The sequence below is a fragment of the Alexandromys fortis genome, unplaced genomic scaffold (assembly GCF_014885135.2).
Source record: "Alexandromys fortis isolate MF-2015 unplaced genomic scaffold, M_Fortis_MF-2015_v1.1 scaffold_46, whole genome shotgun sequence".
In the NCBI taxonomy this organism is placed as follows: domain Eukaryota; kingdom Metazoa; phylum Chordata; class Mammalia; order Rodentia; family Cricetidae; genus Alexandromys; species Alexandromys fortis.
Genome location: NW_026067919.1, coordinates 11,481,989 through 11,504,648, shown reverse-complemented (window position 1 = coordinate 11,504,648; position 22,660 = coordinate 11,481,989). Strand labels below are relative to the sequence as shown.

At 47.4% G+C, this 22,660-nt stretch overlaps 1 protein-coding gene across 2 annotated transcripts in view; it reads left to right on the top strand.

The window, feature by feature from the left end:
• Window positions 1–282: 282 nt before the first annotated feature.
• Window positions 283–22,660, top strand: part of Tmem273 (transmembrane protein 273) — a 31,988-nt gene continuing 9,610 nt past the window's right edge. For both annotated transcript variants that reach the window (XM_050140604.1, XM_050140603.1), the window contains exons 1-3: window positions 283–398; window positions 20,249–20,302; window positions 21,152–21,283. In XM_050140604.1, the coding sequence (XP_049996561.1) occupies window positions 353–398; window positions 20,249–20,302; window positions 21,152–21,283 (232 nt within the window). In that variant the 5' untranslated portion in view covers window positions 283–352. The remainder of the gene's footprint in view (window positions 399–20,248; window positions 20,303–21,151; window positions 21,284–22,660) is intronic.

The window sequence follows — 22,660 nt, the reverse complement described above, 5'->3', positions numbered from 1 at the left end:
ATGTCCTGCTTTAAGACTTGCCAGCGGGGAGCCTTTGGGAAAGAAATCCACCTGAAGTGATGCTTCAGTCTTAGAGCTACGGAGAGAGCCAGAGTACTTATAGTGACTGCTTCAGCGTCCAGCGGTGGACCCTCATCAGCATATGCTAACTTCGCACTACCCTGCAGACCAAATAACAGGGACTTCCCTCACCACTCCCACCCACCCACCCCGCCTGCAGAGGGCCAAGAGGAACCCGCTGTGGCTGGAGCTTCCTTCCTTGTCAGTCACGTGGGGCTCGGCTCCCATCCCTGAAGCTGGGGTTATTAGGCTCACTTGGCTGCTCTCTCGGGAGCCAGAACAGAACACCACTATGAGCTCTAGGGTCCCAACACTGAGAGCCCTCCTGGTCCTCTTGGGTAAGTGAAGGCAGGTGGTGGAAACGGAAGTGGGTGTTACCTCTGCCAGCCTGGGATCCTAGTGAGCAGACGCTGCAGAGAACAGCCATGGGCTTTTCCTCTGAATCATGACACATCCCTCAGGATAGGAGGTGGCTTTGTTGACTCTGGTGGACAGTGAGCAACGTCTTTGTTTCAAACAAGTGTTGGCTGGGCTGAGGGAGGAGAGGAGGGTGCCGTGGGGGAGAGCGCCAGGCTATCTAAGAACAATCGTCTTCCACTGTGGCTTTGTTCATCACAAACTGGGATATGCTTCTGACACTCTGAGTTTCAGTTTCTGACCTAATGAAATGGAAGATAATAATGTTTACTTTGTAGACTCGCAAGAGAATTGAGTTAAACTTAAGTGACCCAAATCAAGATAATTGCACAGCAGAGAGAGGCAGATGGTGCTGCCCCAGTCCTGGTGACTTTGTGTGGAGTGGACCCAGAAGCATCTTTATTTTTAGAAATCACCTTTATTGCTAAGCCCTGAAAGGTAGAAGGATGGAGACAGTCGGGGGTAAAGTGGTCCCAACAGGAAAGAAAAAAAATATCCAGAGAAGCATAGAGAGGAAACATGGAGAACTGGAGAAAAGTTCAGCAAGATGGCTAGAGATTTTCAGAGATGTGGACAGCAGTGACGGGGATGCAGAGATGTGGACCGCAGTGACGGGGATGCAGAGATGTGGACCGCAGTGATGGGGATGCAGAGATGTGGACCTCAGTGATGGGGATACAGAGATGTGGACCGCAGTGATGGGGATGCAGAGATGTGGACCGCAGTGATGGGGATGCAGAGATGTGGACCACAATGATGGGGAGAAGCGCTGCTTTGCAGATTGGATGTCAACCGTTGTTTCTTTGGAAGGCAGCTATGCTCATGCCCAGCAGCACACCACCTTTGTTTCTATGGAAAGACAGCAGCCTTATAATTTAAGACGTGTTTTCCAGAAAACTAACCAAATCGGAGAGCCAAGCAGATTGCTTCCTAAGTAGACAAAGATTCCCACAGCTGCCCTCCATGTGTGCCTGTGCCAGGCAGGGGCAGCACAGACCTAGATCTTGGGAATTAGCATGTCAAGACAGGCACTCTCATCTACATGTGGGCGTGGCTCCCTGATAGTGACAGTGATGAGATGGTACGAACCAGCAAGCAGTGAGTGAAGGTTCTCAGGACAGCTAACTCGGTGTTCCTGCTGAGCAGAGGCCAGAGCCAGCGGAATCTCTCATTTCTGCTTTGGGCCGACAGAAATACAGACCGCTCTGCCGCAGAGAACCAGGGTCAAGAAGATTCTATGCAACCTTACCGTACGTAACCAAGTGTCATGAGCTATTTCACAGGGAGTTGTGAATTTAAGAAAAGCAGTAAATAAAGTAAAATTCCATAAACAGGGAATTCATTGAAGAATTGCAGACAATAGTTTGGGGATGCTCAGGTTGGCAGACCCTGAAAGAAGTAATAGCATGTGGCAGGTATGGGTGCTTTTGGGTTGTGAAGTATGGGCTAACATTTACCTTGGCTCAGTCAAGTCCTCAGCTGCGTGGAAACACACCTCGGGTACTCAGTCTCCTCATCTGTAAGAGGCAGCTAATAGTCCATCCCACTTCCCACTGAAGTTGAGAGAATTAACCCTGTTACAGCCTTCTGTCTTCTTAGCACAGTGTCTCGTGGTGTACGCACAGGATCAGGCATTAGGGAGATTTACTGATTCAACTTCATGGAGGCATTTGGTGGGTGGGGAAGAAGCTGAAGCTATTCACAGCGTTTGACCCAGAAATTCCAGGGCAAAGAATTTACTCTAATAAAATAACAGGGTAAAAGCTTCCCAGAGCCGTTTAACAGGATGTTACTCCACACAGAGGGAATCTCAACGAAGGGATTGTCCGGATGGGATTGGTCAGTGCCCTGTCTGTGGGAGAATTGTCTTGGTGGTTGATGATGTCACAGGGCTCCCTGTGGGTGGTGCTACCTCTGAACAGGTGATCTGGGGTGTGTCAGAAAGCCTAGCAAACACCAGGTAGAAGTTAGCCACTAAGGAACTTGTTAGTAAGTTGGCAGTGGTCATGGTGTTCATTACAGCAACAGAAAAGCAAACTAGAGCATTGTCTGAGAAGCATTCTAAAAGTCACCTTATTCAAACAGGCTGCGCCATGCAAGGGTAATATCTGAAATGCATTTGTGTGTGTGCCTTCACGGAAAGGTCTGGTGTTATTTTTCTGTCTGTAATATAAATACCCTAATATTTGCTTTAGAGTCTTTCATTTACCACCTCTTTGCAATGCTGCTGCCATTCAGTCCCCATTTAATAGACAGGAGAACTGCCTGTTCTGAGCCCTGGTTCTGGATCTGTCTGTATTTGAACACTGTAGTGCAGGTTTGATAAATAGCTCATGACACTTGGTCACGTACGGTAAGGTTGCATAGAATCTTCTTGACCCTGGTCACTCCTTCTTGCTCTGCAGCTTTTCCTCACAAGCATGGTGAAGCCCATTTCCTGAGGGTTAACCCGTGTTATGCTTCCCTAAGAGCTGCCCACGGACCTTATTTGCCTCTCAAATACAACCCAACAGGGGCTGTCCTTGTAGCCAGGCCCATTTGGACAGACGGACAGAGAAGCACACGATGGTGAAATGGCCCCTCAGAGGTCACAGAGCAGGAAAGTGGCCGCTGAGTTCAGATTCAAAATGGGGCATTCTGACACCTCCAAGCTATCCTTTCACAGCCTAAAGCAACGTGCCTCTCAGCTCAGAATGGAAATGGGGTCATTATGAAAACACCCCCACGGTTTTTAAAACGTGTTGTTCAGATTTCCATTTCAAACTTAAAGAAAAGCGCGAACAATAAGGAGTACGCGTATACTCAGAAGGGTTGACTGTTGAGAGCAGTTCACCCCACTTTCTTCATCTGGGGTTCTTTCTGTGCGTCTTGTTCTATAAACCCCTCGAAGCCAGGCTGCATAACATCAGGGTTCTCTTTAACCCCTACATGCATCAGTGTGTTTTCCCCAAGCCTAGAAACAGGCTCAGCCGTGTGGGTGGAGCTGGAGGGACATCACGTGACATGAAGAAGGCGGGGCACAGGGCCCTGATGCCACAGGTGACCACACCTGCACTCTCCGAGTCTTCCTGAAGAGCAGAACAGTGGGTGGGGCTTAGAGAGAAGCTGAAGAAGAGACACAGTGCATGTTCAGGGCAGGAAGTGGTGCTGGTGTTCTTACCCTTTCCATGTTTATGGTTCTGAGTGTAAAACTATGCTATGAGATTTTGTGATCTCAAAGTATGTGGCTAATTAGTATTCAATATTCCTGTTGGCTTTTGTTTACTCTTTATGTACCTGTGATATGAAAACTATGAAGAGGCCCTCCCGCCTCCAGGGGTTTACATTCTCATGGTGCACGTCTCTAGTTTATTTGGAACATTGCTGGACTATTTATTATACCATTTTGGAAGAACCCCTTGGCCAAGAGTTTTAAAATGTAGAGGGCTATGCTAAATTTCAGGGCCCTACTGCTTGAGTTTACTTTGTTGTAACTCTGCTCCTTAATTTTCCCTGGGGAGCTGTTCACTAATGTGAATCAGAAATCAGTCTGCGTATGTACCCTCACCAACCCCATAGCTCTCAGTAAGTGAGTTACTGACAACAAAACGTACTGATTCGTAAAGACACTCATCTCAGTTCCTTTTTCCCAGGGCTTTAAACCTATTCTTTACCCTCAAAGGGCCAGGATTTCCAGCTAAGCCTTTTAGAACTAAATAGAAGTCTTAAGTTTTATCTTTTATGACTTGTTTATGTTTAGAAGTAGCCCTGTAGAAGATGCAGTGTGCCTGACCGCATCTCTGAGGAATTTGGCATATTCAGTTGAAGCTGTGCATGTATCATGGCTTTTCCACAGTTCTGAATCAATGGGTTTGCATGTCAATTAAAATCAGACCCGGTTGAAAGTGTAAGCAATAGTAGCAGGCCCATAACTAAATGCTGACATTCTAATGTATGGTTGAAAATTTTCATTATGAAGTAGTTACTAGTGATTTTCTATATGCATTTATCAGTAATAAAGCAATAGATATGCTTCACCCAATAGCTTGATTTTATTGTTTGAATTATTTTTATTTTCTAATTAAAGATTATCTTACTTCCCTTTCACCAATAACTGGAGCCCCTACATTCTATAGTGATGCAAATAAATCAGGAAAGGCAAGTTACAAATCAGAAAATTCAAGTAAAGTGTATCAAAGCCCTTATTATTCTGTTCAAAAGTCAGAATTATATGCTGTTCTCCTGGTACTAAAGGATTGAAAAGAATCAACATAGTTACTGATTCACAATTTGTAGAAACCGTTGTTTTGTATATTGAAACCGCTGAATTTATGCCAGATGACACAGAATTGACTTATTATTTATTCAGTTACAAGATATAATCAGGAATAGGCATCTTCCCATATACGTAACACACATCCGATTCTATATGGGTCTACCAGGTCCTTTAGCACAAGGTAATGCAGAAATCGATCAATTATTGATTGGAAATGTACTGAAGGCCTCAGAATTTCATAAAGAAAACATCATGTCAAGGATTTTTCCATTACATAGCAACAAGTCAAGGAAATTATAAGGAAATGTCCTACTTGTTCTGTATACAACCAAACACCACTACCAAGTAACCCAAATGGTATTCAAAGGAATGAAGTATGGCAGATGGATGTGTTCCATTTTGTAGAATTTGGAAAACTAAAATATGTACACCACGCTATTGATACTTATTCAGGTTTTCAATGAGCAACTGCTTTGAGTTTGGAAAGGCTGATTGGATAATCACATATTTGCTAGAAGTTATGGCCATCATGGGTATACCTGCACAAATAAAGACAGACAATGGTCCAGCATATGTCTATAAGAAAATGGAACAGTTTTTTGCTTATTATAATGTAAAGCATATTACAAGTATACTACAAAATCCTACAGGGCAGGCAGATCTACAGAAAGATCAAACCTAACTCTAAAGGATATGTTAAATAAACAGAAAGGGATGATAAATACCCCTAGAAGTAGATTGCATCATTAAATTTGAATTTTCTAAATACTAATGAGACCAAGATGAGAGAGATGACAGAGTATTTTCTCTGAATTTGTCAAATGCAAATAAACTAGACATTGTTGATGAAATTTTGACTGTATATATTGTATATAGTCATGTACTTATTATATATAGTTTTTCTTTTATCAGTTATAGCCTTCTTTTTATTTTAGACAAAAAGGGGAAATGTAGTGATAATTCATTTGTATTTTAATAAATAAAGCTTGCTGAAGGTCAGTGCAAAGCAGCCATACTAGTCAGCCATAGAGGCTAGTCAGTGGTTGCACACACTGACTAATGGTAATCCCAGCAGTTACCCCGGTTAGCCATAGAGGCTGGGCAGTGGTGGTGCACGCCTTTAATCCCAGCACTGGAGAGAAATATAATGTGGTATGAGACAGGAACTCGCTCTCTTTCAGTCTGAAGATTTCATTAAGGTAAGATTCTCGACTGTTTTGCTTTTCTGATTTTCAAGTTGAACCCCAATATCTGTCTCTGGGTTTTCATTAGTTGTGCTACACAACAGGGTGACTGCAATCTGCAGCAATTTGTGGAACACTTTAGAACAGCTAGGGGAGTGTTGAGTTTCCAGTTACAGGGACACGAGAAGAGGGAATGAAACTGCCAGTTTTCCTTAGCTCATTGTACGTGTATGTTGAATCGTTATACTGTGCCCTATAAAGACAATCAAACGTACCGTGTCAATTGGAAATAAAGACTGAATTACTCTTACATAACTATAATATAGTCACGAGCCTTAGGAACTGCAGTGCTAATAAAATACTTTAACCATCTGTGAATGGCATTTCAGTATTTCCCATAATGGTTGTTACCACCTTGATGTAGGGGCAGGTACTGCCTGGAGTAGCCATATTACTTTAGCCTCCTCTAGGCTGAGGTACACATGGACTTGGTTGTTCAGTCCAGTGATGCTTTTGTCAAGCCAACACGGTCACAGCAATGCTCACTTTGGGGCTACCTGATCCTCCATAATGATTTCATTCAAATGACCCATTTTTCTACCCAAAAACAACGTGGCAATGCTGTTACCTTCAACTTCATGGATGGAGGTACAGCGTGCATGAGAAAGGCTGACGCACTGTTGACCTTATATTAAAAGCCCCAAAACTAGGTCTTGGACTGTGGTCATCAAAACTTCCACTTAAATACTAGATGGTCAATATGTTTAAGTTGTGCTAAATATTGACTGAAAAATACCCATTGGTAATATCTGGTAAGAAGTCCTCAGCATTTTATCATCTGTGTTCTCAGAGTGCCGCCATAAGAAACACTCCCAAGGATTTAAACTCCAGCAGAAACGTCAGCCATCTGTCTTTGTTTTAATGGTGTTGGAGCATCTGCAGAATTCTATGTATTATTATAATCACGAGACTAAAAGGAATACAGTATCACTTTAATTACATTCCAGGGCCTAAAACATCTTTCACTGAAGGAGCCAGAGTTATTGAAAGAGAGAGGCTTTCTCCACCCACTGCCTTAATTTATAATGAAAAGATGGCAGAGGCCAGGGTAAAGAGAATTAAATTCGTTTTTATCTTACAAAGTCAAACTCATCACTTTATTCCTTGGCTCTTAGTCCCTGAGATCTTTGTACGAATCTTTCCTGACAGCTTTTCCCTTGCTCCAGTTCCTTGCCAAGACAATGCTTTAGATTCTGCGGTGAGGAGATGTGTGTGAGAGAGAATCAGTGTGTTTGCTCGCCTTTGCTGCCAGATTATCAGGAGGAGTCGAAAGGGAGCCATCCACCAGGGCCTCTTAGCCAGCGGGCGGGTAGGAAGGGAAGAGCCTGGGACAAGTGGGCAGAGCCAGTTTATCCACAGAGCAAGACAGCAGGACTAGCTTTGGGGAGTCGTCCCTTTTTCTAACCCGTTTACTCCCTGGATTCAGTCTTTTTCTTTGGGGTTGGTTGCTGGGTTTTACTGTTGACTTTCAGGTGTTCTTTGAACCATATAGAAGTGTGAGTACCATCTTCCAAATCCATGACTGCAGAAAATATTGAATATTGTAAAGGCTTATTATTTTTGTTTTTTTAATTTTTAAGTTAAGAGCTTGAGACAAGTTCTCACTACATAGCCCTGACTGGCCTGGAACCTGCTCTGTAGACTAGGATGGTCTCAGACTCACATAGAGATCGGCTTGCCTCTGTCTTCTGAGTACTGACAGCAAAGGCAGAACTATATCTGGCCTTATTTTTTGTTTTCTTTTTTATGTGTGTGTTTCTGTGTGTATCTACATGTGTGTATGCCACATGTGTGTTTGTGTCTGCAGAAGCCAGAAGGGGGTGTCAGATTCCTTGGGGCTGAGGTTACAGGAGGTTGTAAGTCACATGATATGAGTGCTGGAACCCATCTGGAGTCCTCTGGAAGTTCAGCAAGAGGTCTTAACTACTGAACTATCTCTCCAGCCTGGACGTATCTAATGTTGGTGAAGTTTAACTTTCTAGTTTACTTCTCTTTGACAGGCTTTTCCTTTGATAAGAACCCTGAGAAATTTTCACCTTAAGTCCTCAAGATTTCCATCCAAAATCTTGTATGGTTTCATGCTTTGCATTTAAATCTGTTTTGTGTATGTGGGTGTTTTGTATGTATGTGTTTGTATATGTGTATATGCAAGTGTGTGCAGATTTTCAAGTTATATGTGTGATCTAGAGGCCACTGTCATCATCAGGTGTCTTTCACTATTACCCTCCATTTCTTTTGGCATAGGGTCTCTTACTGATCATGAAACTCACCAATTCAGCTAGGCTTTCTGGGCAGTGAGCTCCTAGCACCCCGTCTCTAATTCTCCAACTCTGGGATTACAGGTATATATCACTGTGCCCAGCTTTGGATGTGGGTGCTGGGGGTCTGAATTCAAGGCCTCACGCCTGCATCTGAGAACTTTATACACTATGGTACCACCCCAGCCCCCATGATGCATTTTGGTCCTTTTGTGTGTGTTAAGAATTTATATCTAGGTGTATTATATTTGCTATTGTATTTTTTTTTTTTTTTTACCTAGAGGTCTCTGATTGCTTCAGCACAATTGGCTGAAAAAAAAAAACAAAACACCTCATCCTTCCTCCATTGACCTGAATCAGTTGCTTTGTCAAAAAGCAGATAGCTGTACTTGTGGAATTGATTTTGGTGCTCCTTTCTGCTGATACATGTCTGTCTCTGCCATGGGAGCAGCCTCAAGTCCCAAGCTACAGAACATCTTTAGCTTGTCCAGTAGTCCCTTCTAATTATCCCAGCCAGGTGAATCTGAAAAGTCTTTGGATGTCCACAGAAAAACTTACTGTGCCTTTTGATGTGATTTGCATAAAGGTGTAGAACAACTGTGAGAAATAGGACATCTTCCTTATGTATGTATCTTCTAGGAACCCACTAATATTCTTGATTTCTCTCCTCAGTGTGCAGTACATGAATGAGTGTGCATGTTTAGACTCACGTCTGAGTGTTCTCGAGTGATTACCAATTATGTTGTCTTTCAAGTCTTTCCTCCTTTGCATAGTTGAATGTAAAGAAGCCCCGTTGTTTGCATGTGTGGTTCTGAGTCTCACCACCTTGTTGAACTCACTTATTCTATGAGTTATTGTTTGATTACTTAGGATTTTCTTCTGGCCGTTATATTACATGCAAATGAGGTCAGGATTTCCTCCCACCCCACCCCGTGTTCACTCCCTATTCTTATTTCCCTGGCTTGGCTAGGACTTCTAGTACGGAACTGAAAAGAAGCAATGGCAGCAGATCCCCCTGCATCGTTCCTGATCTAAGTGGACCGCTACCTTACTTCTCACCATTAAGAACAGTGCTTTTTAACCCTCCCAATGCCGTGACCCTTTATAATACAGTTCTTCACGTTGTGGTGACTCCTACCATAAAATTACTTCATAACTGCAACCTTGCTACTCTTATGAATCAGAATGTATATATCTGATATTCAGGATATATGATAGATGACCACTGTGGGGAATCACAGCCCACAGGTTGAGAACTGCTGATTACAAGTGCTGTTAGCTGACAGTAAGCTTGCAGATGGTCTCTGTGATAGTGAAGAAGGTTTCCTCCACCTCTGGTTTTAAGAGGGTTTTGTCATGGATGAGCATAGCATCATAGAATGTGGCCCTACTGCACTTCCACGGAGGAAATAGAAGGGAATCCGCTTTCTACTTATTCCAGGAATCTCAGAGTCCTGGGCACCCTGCCTTCTCTCTACCCTTCAGGTTCCACTTGCATTTGTTTTGAAATATGGTACAGAGGGATTTTAGTTATTTTTAGTGTGAGGAACTGGAATAAGGAAGCACATTCCACCTTCCTAGACTCAGAGGAGCACACTGAGGAGGGGGGCTGATTTGGAGTAATACTATCCTAGAGGGTGTTGGTGTTTCCAGATCTCCATCAAATATCCTTGATCCCAGAGGATCCTGAAGGGAAGAAATGCCCCCATGGGGGGTGGGGTGGCTGAGAGGCTATGAGCAGGTTGCATAGATCAGTCAGCTTTCTCGTCAGCTCCCGAGCTAAACTGTCCGAGCCTCCTCCTAATCTCACATCCAGACCCTCATTTATCTACAAGAATTGCTTCAACTGATCTTTTTATTACATTTGATTCCATTAGATTCTCAGCAGGGAAATCTGGGTTTGCTCACTCCTAAGGGTCTGCCTGGTGCCCAGCTGCGTCAACCCCAAGACTGGCCAGAACTGTGCAAGAGCCACCAGGGCCAGCACTGGCCCCTTGAGACCCAATTGCACTCCTCAAGCACGCCTTCTCACAAGAAATAGTGTGCAAACCAAGGCTAAGAGTGTGGCCTAGAGGTTGTTTCTGTCACCGCTGATGGCCAGTCAAGGTCTAGCTTCACTGGAGAATAATGCTGGGCAGGACGGGCCCACTGTTGTGTGACAGCAGCCATCGGCAGCTAAGCAGAAGTAGGAAGGGTCCTGGAGAGACTCAGTGAAGAATCTTGAGCTGTATTGGGGCACTGAACATCAGGGATTCCTGTGACATTGACAAGCCCTGACCACTGAGCCATGTGTGACCCCTGATGATAGGTCAACTCTATAATGGTCTGCTTCCCATGCTGGTGTGAGACCTTCGCAGAGCTGGGCTGTTTCAGGTTCATACCTAATATCATTCATATGCGGACATGTGAGCCTAACAGTTTCTGTCTCCTCCTGGGATCAGTCACCCAGAGAGGACTGTGTTCTGTGCTCCCAGATACTGTAGGCACACATACATGCACACACACGCACGCACGCGTATGTATGTACAGTGCAAAGGTGTTTCCTCTTCTTGATCTTGCCAGGAAATATTTGTGAAGTTCAAGACTTAGGTCAGCACTCAGTTGTGGGGAAGGGCGTGTGTGGGTATGGGAGCCCCCAAATGCAAGCAAAGGCATGTGTGAAGACAGGAGAAACCTCAGCGTAGTGGTTGCCCTGGAGACGAGAGAGGGAAGGATAAGTTACTTTTATTTCCAGCCACCAGCAGACCAGATACCCAGAAGACAGGGTCTCCTCTCCCCAAATGATAGAGATGGAACATGATTTAGCATCAGCCAGAAGTCTAGAGGAAAGCCAAACTTGGGCAAAGGATTCTGTGAGGGATCTACGAGCAGTAGGCCACATCTCCAGTCCTGAGGGTCTGGGGTCCCAGGCAACTGAGACCAAGCCCCGCTTCTTTCTGCTCTGCCATGCTGCCTCTGGAAGCGTTACAGCAAGACTTCTCTCTTCAAAAGGGGACTGTGGGTTTCTGAGTGAAGGGGTAGGGTGAGGCAGGCACAGCAAGTGGCTTGATTTATAACTTAAATATTTCAATACGGGACACACCCTGAGCTCTGCAAACATCAGGAGCTGCCTCTGCAGAGACACGTAGAGCAAGATGCCCAGTGCACAGCAGGGCTCACTCAACAGCCTCGGTTGGTAAACAGAGGCAGATGAGGATCTGGCAGCCTCGCCCTGGGACTCCTATATGGGCTGCTTTCTCTGCAGTGTCGCGGCCCTTTGCATGGGCCAGGCCAGCTGTCATCCCACAGCTCTGCTGCCCTGAGTCTGTGCTTCCCTCAGCGGGTCCCTCGGGACTCTCGCAAAGCTTCCCAAGGCTGAAGAGTACAGTATGAATATTGCATGAATAATAATAACCCCACCACTTAGCGGTTATACAGCGCTTCCCTCTTTCCTGATACTTTACCATCATTAATTAGTTATTCTGCACTGAGGCTGCTTCCTTGCTCACTGCCAAGAACAGCCCCGCAAAGGCAGCTCTGAGCTGAAGCTCCAAGACGGGGTTGCAGGCCTTTCTCCGCTTATAAGTCTTTGCCCTTGCTGGGAGCACTGTTCTTCCCGGTCTGAGCACTCCCTTGAGAGCCCCATCTTTCTCCCACCAGGACAGAAGAAGACAGTCTCTAAGTGGGTAGCTTGTCTACAGGTGCAAAGACAGCTGTTGCCTGCCTCTCACTAGGGGCACACATAGCCAGGGGATTCACACAGCCACACTCTGCCGGTGGCACCGAGCTCAGCACACCAGCATGCTGAGCCCAAAGTCACTGATAGAGCAGTGGGCGGCAGAAGAGGAATTCCAGATTCTGAGTATCCTCCCTGTGCGTCTCTCCTCTCCTCAGGTCACAGGGAGGCTTTCAGGCACTCACTAATGGGTAATATACCTTTTCCCTACTGAGTGTGGGCCTGGTGAGGGCCAGAATCCCTTGGAGGGCACTGCCTACCTTGCTAACACCCACCACGCTCCCCTTCTCCTAGTGTCTATCCCCCCAACCCAGGCTTGCAGCCACTCCCTTGCCAGGTGTGGTTTAGAACATGTCTTCACCTCCTGGTAAGAATGAACCCAGACCTTCCCAGGACTCCCCAGTTTTGCAAAGGTTCTCATTCAGACCCAAGCCAGCTCCCACCCCCAGTCCCTCCATTAGTCTGAGAAGCTATCGATTGCTTTGGCTGCTGTAAGCTGAGTGTTTGGATCCCAGTGTGTGAATCTTTAAGAATTAATTAGCCAAGATTGCTCGGGAAAACAGTATGGTCCCAGGTTTTGATGTTGTCTGGTCACCCACTGTTATCATTCCCCTCTTAATTATGGTACTATTTCTGGAAGGCGGAGGAGCTTGCTCATGTTTCATGGCCTCCTCATCAGTCTGCTGGCCCTCTATGGCTTCCTGTTTCTCCCTCCTGCTTTGGGCAGCCATGTCCTAGCTGGGCAAAACACAGGCAAGACCATGCCCTCCGGCCCTCAGGACTGCAACAAGGAGACCTGGGGGACTGGCCAATGCTTGTTTGAGGTCACCATGACAACCTCTAAGAGCTACCTCTTTGGTTCTCACACTCCCAGCCCCTTCTCAAGCCTCCTGGCCCTCATCCTTGCCTCCTCCTCTGCCTTTGTCACCCCTCCTACCCCTTTTCACTGGCTCCCATTAATCCTCCTATCTAATTTAATTAAACTGTAAGCTTGTAGAAGTTTCCCAACACCCCAGGCAGGGTTGAGTGTCCCCTTGGCTGTCTTTGCTGCCCAATCACTGAATGTATGGACAGACAGTTCCTGTGTGACCATACCCCCACCCTGCCCATCTTCCTGAGTGTCAAGTTCAAGGGCTTGGCTAGGTGTGTGGATTAAGAGATTGCTCTGAGTCCTTGGGAACTCTCTTGCCACAGGTAGGGCTCCCTGGGTACCAGGGACAGCCATCATGCCCCCTTGTTGCCTGTCGCCCTCTCTGTCTGTGTGCTCTGTTCTCTGCTGTTTTCTCTTGTTCTGATCTGTACCGCTCTATCTCCAATCTTGGTCCTTTCAGAGAAAGACTGGGGCATACCGAGTCATGGGAGGATGTGGGGACATCCTGTTTACTTAAAGTTGAGGGGCTAAGGTCTGGTTGTGATATGAGAAAGGGTGACTCAGGAAAAGCTGCTTCTGGTGGTTTTGGGGCTCATGATAGGGCGCCTGAGGTTTCTGTAATTTATGGCATCACAGAAGGTTCTAGACCCCAGTGGAAGCCACACAGACATGGGGAGTGAAGAGCCCACATAACTCGGGCCAGACAGTATATCCCCAGTGTTCTAATGGGACAAAGGTTTCAACATAGCACATAATGGCAGACGAGTGTCATTGTCACGTTCAAACAGCCCCAGCCCAGTGGAGGGCTAAAAGGGACAGGGCTCCTGGCCTTGTTTTTCTTAGAAGACCACCTGCTCATGAATAGCCAGGAAGGGGAGGAGCTACTGCCACACTCACACTCACACCGACCTAAAAGGAGTGCTTTGTGCTGGGCTCTGTTTTCTGGCTCTTCCTCCCTGCACTTCTGGTGAGTGCTTCTTACACACTTACAGGGTTGTGTGTACCCATTTTCCCAGGAGAAAAGCAAGGCTCAGGTTCAAACAGTGGCATAAAACCCAGCTGGACTGTCCCTTTAATTTCGCATTCCCAGGGTCCTTTCTGAGCCTCCTTCAACTGCTACACAGTTCCAGTCATGTACCAGGATGGCCCAGGCTCCCGAAGATTCAGTCCACTGCAGAAGATGGAGGTGTGCTCCGCAGTTGGCGCGAGCTTCAGAGGCGCATGCTGCAATTCTGTTGCTCGTTTGTCTCTGTGGTTGAACTCAACTTCGCTTTTTACAAACCTGATCTTATCACTTTGAGACTTCAAACTACTTCTAGGTTCACACGGAGTAGCTTTGGAGCTCGGTCAGCTCACGACTCTGCCTTCTACTGTTGTTCTCTGCCAATCAGGAGAGGAATCCAAGTTCCAAGGGGGCTGAGGTACCGTCCTGGCTCCAGGGAACATAACTCTCCTTGTATTATTGGAACCTCTGTGTCACAGAACAAGTCCCAAGGGGAGAGGTCTGATGAGGGTGCAGGAGTGATTTTGGACCAACAGAGCCAATAGGAGACTTGGAGCAGACCTCTCCAAGTGGTTTTTTGTGCTAATTGTTAGAGGCGGGCAATGGGGAAGCATTGTACAAGGCCCAGCTGCAAAGGCCCAAGGGGCATAAGGGTTTGCGCGGCTTGTGTGTTCTCACCAGGTTTCTCTGCAGCTATCCTAAATGGTTTCCTATTTCAGCCAGTGTTCTCCATTGCCACCTCACTTGACAGCCTGCTTTTCCATGATGATGATACATCAGGACTGTTCCCTTAGTTAGTGATCGCTGTGGTTCACAAGGCTGTCCTGGAGCCAGTTCCCCTTCTGCCATGCACACAACAAAAATCATGTAAAGTAGCTCCCTCAGAGGAACATCAAGATGCTACCAGCAGACAAGCGATCAAAGATGATGACAGACATTTATTCAAGTCTCCTTGGTCATTTTTTGGCAGCTCGTGATCTCCTCAGGGCCCTTTGGATTGGCCTGATGCTGGTTCCTTGTTGGTGTGTGGACTCTTTAATGGCGGGGTGGATGCTAGTCCTAACATTTGATGCCCATTTCCTCTAGTCCGGAATGTCGGAATTCATGAGATCTAAAGTTAGGACCCACCACCCACCCTGTAATGTTTAAGTACCCAGATGAATGTGACCAGGCATCAGTTGACAAACACTTAGGGTGGCCACCCCTATTTTTAGCTCAGATACTTATAGAATGACACATGGCGACCAGCCCACAACTGGGAATCACACGCCCTGATTCTGCCCAAATAAGGTGGCAGGGAGCGTTAGCCCCCAGCGAGGGTGGCCCCAACAGGTGGACAGCACAAAGAGGCCTAGATGCCAGGGATGGGCTGTTTGTTAGTGGGTCAGATTCCAACCGAGATGGGCAAGTCCAAACCGTGCCTTGGGCTCGCTCTTCTCAGCTCTCCGAGGTTCCATCCTCCTCTGTGTGAGGAGAGTAGATTGGCAAGGCCATCTACTCTTGTCGCTTCCTCCTTTTCAGTGCTGACAATGAGATGAGGGACTTCGCGCATGCTAAGGAACCGCTCTGGCACTCAGTTACCTACACCCCCTAGTTCAAGAGCCATTGACTCTTGCAGTATTGGAAGCTACCTGCCGAGCGAGCCCCAGGCTGGAGAGCTGCAGAGAGAGAGAGACTACTTATTCAAGCCCTCATCAAATTTCTCTCAAGTTGCTTGATAAAGGCAAAGCATCAGGTCCAGTTGGGGTGTGGAAAGGACAGTGAGTGTCTTGATGTAAGTTTCTCTGAAGGAGACTTCTTACATGCAGCATGCCACCTAACTCCTCTTGGAGGCTCTGTGGGCTGCTTCTTCTTCGGAAAGCTTCAGGCTCTCAGCCAGTCCATCTAGAAGGCAATAGCAGAGGTTATGCTTACCTTGTATACTCGACTCATCGGGAACAGTGCTGGAGCACAGTGTGTGTGTGTGTGTGTGTGTGTGTGTATACGCATGCACGCAAGAGTATGATCACGTGCACAGCCAGGCTCACGGGACTAGTAGCAGGTGATATTTGCCTTAGGGACAGCAGTACATACATACATACATACATACATCCAGTACATACATCCATCCAGTACATACATCCAGCAGTATATACATACATACATCCAGGCCCAGCCCCTCTGAGGGTCTTAGAGCCTGTGTTCCAGTATTGTGCCCTGCCTCTACATTATAAGAACTCCTGCTGAGAATTTCTGCTTCTGCTGGCTTTCCTTCAGCTTCCTCCTGGGGTCTCACACATCCCTGTGCAGAGCAAGGCATCCTGCAGTCCTCTGGCTGTGCTGGAAGACAAGCCCTGTTAGGGCCATCCATCCTCCAGCTACTTTGCAGAGCTAGGGGCTTGCCGAGGGTCTACAGCTCAAGAGGGACTTCCCCAGCTCGTGACCCTAGCAGGGGGCAGCTTGCCTTGAGGATGGATTCTCACCCGGGGGCTCATTAGAAAGCAGGGTTAGACCTCCGGGTGACACACTGAGAGCAAAGAGCTAAGGCGGATTGGGAGGATTTTTCTCCCTGAGGAGGGGAAAGGCTGCCGCCGAGTGGCCAGAGGGCTGGCTAGCAGGCACAGTTCCATCCAGAGCCACTAAAGTTTGTCTGCTCAGCAGTAATGCAGACCTCAGGGAGGAAGTCCCCAAGCTGGAAGCTTCAGAGACTAGCGGAAAGTCTCAAGGCTTAGAGGTTATCTGAGCATAATACAGGGAGGGTGGTGTCTCAGGGATCTGCAAAGGGTTGAGTGGAATAAAAGGACCCAAGGAAGGACAAAGTGAACCTGGATAGGATCGCTGACTAGGACGAGAGCTAGGGAGAGCAGATCCAGGCTGCTGTGGTGATGCTGGGGCAGGGCTTGGTGCTCTGACCCCAGGTTTTCCTTCCTTTCTCCCTCCACTCCTCCACAGTGGTCTGAGGCACTGTCACACCTCTGGGTCCTGTGGTTGTGGCTACTGGCTCTGCAGCTGGCTTTCTCAATTGTGCCCATATTTCCTTGTCAGTTTCATCTGGGGCTGGGGTAAAGTGTTCACGACAAATGCTCCCATTAAGAGCTCTGGTCACCAAGGGGGAGACCCAAAGATGGGAACCGGAAAGCCGATGACTGGACAGCAAAGGCAGGCTGACCACTAGAAGCCTAACCTCCCTGAAGGATGCCCTCACCGACTCCTGTGTTTTGTCCAATACAGACAGAAGGAGGCCCCGCTGTCAGCAGAGGGTGTGACTCAGTGTGAACAGGGAACATGGTGGTTCTGAGGCTAGAGTATCCGCGGAAACCCTACTCTCATCTATAGCCCTTCCGTGCAGTTCTGGATCTTTCGGTCCATGAGTGGTTCAATCTAGCTGGGGCAGCAGGTTTCATTTAAGGAAATGTTAATGAAGTAGAGTTTATTGGGGGCTTCACCCGTTAGAGAAAATCAAAGTCATTATGTGTATGCACAGGTGTGGGCTCGTGTGTGTGTGTGTATGTGTGTGAGAGTGTGTAAGCTTGAGTTCTGTAGGAAAGGGACATCCGTGTGTCTGCACAGAAGCTGTGGTTAGAACAAGGCTGTGTGCTTTTGCTTGGGAATCTCTAGGCTTCATTCACCCATCAAGCAGGTGAGATAAAACTTCAGAACCAGGGGTGCCTGGAGGTCAAGATCGCTCTCTGCTCTTCCAGAGACCTAAGTTGAGTTCTCAGCACCCAAGCCAGGCAGCTCATAACTGCCTGTACCCCTGGCTCCAGGGGATTTGGCACCTACTGGGTTCCTTTAACCATGCATACTGACACACACCTGTACACAGTTAGAAGTAAAGCCAATCTTTAAAAACAAGTCCTGGACTGCTATGATGAGCCCCTCCCCACTGAACAGAGAACACAGTTGTCCTTAGTGTAGTTATGGCATAACACCCTGTGCTGAGTGTCGCTGAGGGTGGCCAGTGGTCTTGAGTAAATGGAAAAGGCCTTTGCTGGTTGGGCAAGCAGCATCTCTGTCCCTTTCTTTTCTAGAAAGTCAGGGCTTGGGAGGCAGCCTCCTGGGAGCTCAGCAGGCAAGGGCCCAGCCTCCTTTCCTCTTCCATGGAAGACCCACTGAGGTGCATGAGCAGACACTAAGGCCATTTTGGCCATTGGCCTTTGCCATTGACTTGGATGGCATGGAATTATGTCCCCGCTGTTGTTAGTATTTTTCTCTGGAGTTCCAGCCATCTGAAGTCTATCATACCCTGAAAAGCTTAATAGGAAAAAATCCTGAAATAAACACTTCATGCATTCTAGGTAACTTTTATATTGTATCATCATGATCATCCTACTTTATTATTGGCTACTATAAATATTTTTTGTGTCTAGGTATGTATGTAGGAGAGGAGGTGGATGCAGGGTTTCAGTGTCCATGGGAGTCTTGTACTGTATTTCCCACAAGTATGGTACACAGCTTCTGCGCTCCTGGGGAAGCCTGCCACTTTCTACTTTGCTTCGTCTTTGGGCACATTTTTAAGTCCTCAGTATCTCTCGGGCTCCTCATTCATCAAATTGGGCCCACGTCACAGAGTGATTGTTGTATTAAATATATGACCAACTGGATTGCACACATCTGTCTCAGAATAAGTGACTGAGGATTGACCACCGTCCCCAAGGCCCACAGTCTTATATAGCTGGTCTGTAGTACCACCAGTTTACTAGTGAATAGGGGCTCCAAGTCCTGGCCAGAACAGCTAGAATTATGAGGAATCCCTGTATGGTGGTCTTGCTTTATCGCCTCTATCAATAATTTATTCATTCGTCAGGTATTTGTTAATAATTCTTATATTTCAGATGCTGTGTCAAATGCTGGACACTCCTGTGCAGACAGTGGGAGAACACCACGACATATTCTGTGGGCTGGTAACTAACTAGCTAAGAAGCTACTAGCATGGTACCCAGTGCACAGAAGCAATTACGTAATGTTAAGTTAGTACTGACTTGGTCACTTAGGCTGGGGAAGCACAGAACCATCGAGGTACAGAAGGGGTAGCTCACTAGGTGTGGGGAGCCAGGGACGAAATAACATAAAGCCAAGACCAAATGCGAGCAGAGAGGGGAGGAGGAGGGACCAGACAGAGGGAGAGGCCCAATGGCAAAAGACTGGGTAGACTACAGGAGGTGATGAGAATGACCAGGATATAGGCTAGGATCAACATAGGGGTCTTAGATCAGGAATAGTGTGCAGAGCCCAACAGGGCCCTATTCTTCAGTTTGTCTTTGGGGAAAGTTTGAACCCCTCAGCCAGGCCCCAAGACCCTGGCAGTCAGAAACCCACTGAGCTCTTGAGGGTTGTAGTCAGGGGGAAGCAGAAAGGGAATCAAGTTTGACAAACAACATCCCAGCTGCCCTCTGTCCCCACCAGTGTTGGCCCATTTTTGCTATTTTTAGTGTGTGTGTGTGGGGTGTGTGTGTGTGTGTGTGTGTGTGATGTATATGTGAGTGTGTGCATGTCTGCTTGGCTGTGTGTGTGTGTGATGTATATGTTAGTATGTGCATGTCTGCTTGGCTGTGTGTGTGCTGGGTATTGTGTGTGTCTCTGTGTGTGTGCTGGGTAGTGTGTGTGTCTCTGTGTGTGTGCTGGGTAGTGTGTGTGTCTCTGTGTGTGTGCTGGGTAGTGTGTGTGTCTCTGTGTGTGTGCTGGGTAGTGTGTGTGTCTCTGTGTGTTCTGGGTAGTGTGTGTGTCTCTATGTGTGTGCTGGGTAGTGTGTGTGTCTCTGTGTGTGTGCTGGCAGTGTGCACACATGCACTTGTGCATATTTATGTTAAGGCAGAGGAGGACATGGCATGCATTGCTCTATCACTTTTTGCCTACCTCCATGAGACAGGCTGTCTTACTAAGGGTTCCATTGCTGTGAAGAGACACCATGGCCACAGCAACTCTTATAAAGGAAAATATTTAACTGGGACTGGCTTACAGTTTCAGAGGTTTAGTCCATTGTCGTCACAGCAGGGCATGGCAGTGTGCAGGTAGATATGGTGCTGGAGGAGGAGCTGAGAGCTCTGCCTCTTGATCCTTGGGCGACAGGAAGTGAACTGTGTCACTGGGCAGCCTGAGCATAGGAGGCCTCAAAGACCACCCCCACAGTGACATAATTCCTCCAACAAGGCCACACCTCCCAATAGTGCCTCTCCGTTTGGGGCCCATTTCCTTTTAAACCACCACACAGGGTTTCTTAATGAACCTAGAGCCATGCTGGTAGCCAGTAAGATCCAATAACCATCCAGTCTGTGTCAACATCACAGGCACACGTGTGGCCATGCCTTCCCTCTCTTTTAAAATGTAGGTGCTGAGGATTGAACTTGGGTTCTCATGCTTGCATAACAATTGTTCTTACACTGAGTTACCCCCACCCCCAGGCCCAGAGTGGGTGTCTAACAAGGCTTGGACTTGTTTTCTTCAAGGTGTTGGAGGAGCTCAAGTGCTGGAGATGGACAAGTCTGCTGGGACTGAGATTGGTAGGTGGCCTCTGTGTCTGTTTTGGTACAGAGTTGCGGTAAGACCCTATAAAGAATGCAGGTAGACTCTGGTGTTCATTCTTGCTAGCCATCACATGTCTTGCCCACAGGCCCACTTAGTGGCCAAAATAACTCCATCCCAGGGACACAAGCCATCAGGCCACCTCTGTGCTGTCTGTCTCTGATCGGCAGCTTAGCTTGTCCCATGCCTTATCCTGTATCTATGGGCTTACCACGGCAGGCTCTGCCATTCTCTCTGGTCCTCACCTCTTCATCAGCCCCCTTCCCACAGCGCCCGTCCTCCCTACGTTGAGGCTTGTCTTCACCAGCAAGGAGCAATGCACACATAACTCTCTCTATGAAGGCCCTAGGCCAGTCCAGACCACTTGTGATGTGATATTAATGTGAGCCTTTTGCCTGATTTTCTCAGCAGACTCCAGGGTCCTCTAAGACAGTGTGGGACCTTCCCCATTAGCTTTCAGGTTCACCACATAGCAATGGTTTTCATGTCCTCGACAGACGAATCAATGAATAAATTAAGGGATAAGTGAGGTAGGATGGCAGGAAGTCAGAGGATTAAGTTGCCCACCACTAGAGCTCAAGGGGCCAGGTCCTGCTGGCCTTGAATGACCCTTAAATATGGGAACAGTTCTGAGAGCTGGAGAGACCAGAGAGGAGGCTCTGGGGGTGGGGAGGGGCTGGGGATGGACAATGGAAAACAAGGCTAGCACAGCAGGTAGACACTGGAAGGTTAAGGGCCAGGAACATGAGCCTGGACTGTGTGTAAAGCCATGAAAAGCCCCTGGAGGTTGTCAGCTGAATTGAGTTCAATTCTTCCCTGTGCTTTAGATTTCAAATATGCCCTCATTGGTATGGCCTTGGGAGTCGCCATATCTGCGGGTTTCCTTGCCCTGAAGATCTGCGTGATCCGGAGACATTTGTCTGATAGTGACTCTGCAGACCTGAAGAACACGCCCCAGGGTAAGGGACCCGTGACAAACAGAGCCTGCACTGCTCTGGGGAAGAAAGGACTGTCTGTGGGTCCTTTGTGTTACTGTAACAAAACATCAGAGGCCATCAACTTAAAGAGAGGAAAGGGTTCAGTTTGGGGCTCACAGTCTGTGGATTTTGGTCCATGCTCTATTGGTCTTTTTGGTGGTACTACATACCAAGAGTGTGTAGAGGAGGATGCTGGTTCCTCTTGGAGAGAAGAAGCCAGGACTCTGCAATTCCTCTTAAAGATGTGTCCCTAAGGCCACAGAGCTCCCAGTAGGTCCCACCTTTTAAAGTAGCACCATGTATTGAGGAATAAGCCTTTAACACGGGCTTTTGGAGAACATTCTAGACCTAAGCTATAGCAGATGGCATCCTGTGAAGCAAACCCAAAAGCCCACAGCCCGGGAACTCCCACCGAGAATAAATGGGGCATCTCTGAGTCTGTTTTTCCGCTGTGCCCCTGCCTAACCCTCTGTCACTATGTAATTCTGTAGTCAGTTTGGTATGCGGGGAAGTAAGCTCTCTGGAGAAAGATGGAAAGAGCTGAAGTTACTTCCAAATGGAACTTCTGTTTCCCTGTCCCCGGGATACGGTCAGATAAAATTGATCCCAGGAGGGCCTGAGGTGGTTCTGAGCTCAGCTGGTTGACGAGCAGGTCATACCCAGAACAGGGAAGAGTGGTTGCATTTGATCTGGATGTGGCTGGGCTCGTGTGAGTCTGTGAATGGCAGCCTGGCACATCCTGCTCTGTGTCAGGGAAGACCTCCCTGCAGGGTCTGGGCAGTTTCCCTATGAGTTATATAGCAACATGCAGTGCTTATATGCAGCTCTCTCTCTGGAAGACACACACAAAGCACCTTGAAGATAACCAAGATGATGGTGCAATTTTCTGTGGAGGACAAGGAGGAAGGAGGCTCTTTTCTCTTCCAAAATATGTCATGCCCTGTAGAGATACATGGGAAGGGTGGTGTGAGGCATAATGAAATGGCCATCACTGGTCACAGGCACTGGCTTAGCTTTGATTTTGTTTCCTTACCAATAAGAGTAAAGGAAGCTGTCTCCTTAGCCCATCGTTTTTGGCATCCATTCTCCTGAGAACTCTAGCCCCTTTGGGAGGTTCAGGCTGCATGTAGAGAGGGGATGTGGGCCTTGGGCGGTATGGGGAACAACTCAGTCATGCCTGTGCACCAGCTAAGGGGCTCAGGGACTGACCATGGACAGAGAAGTTCCAACAGCAGTAAGATGTGCCCTGAACCAGTTCCCAGTGAGTGGCCCACTCTAGAGCCCATTCACTGGGCTGAATTTGACACCCTACTCCCACAAGCATGCCAACTAGGAAAAGGAGCCATAGGCTCTCCTTCC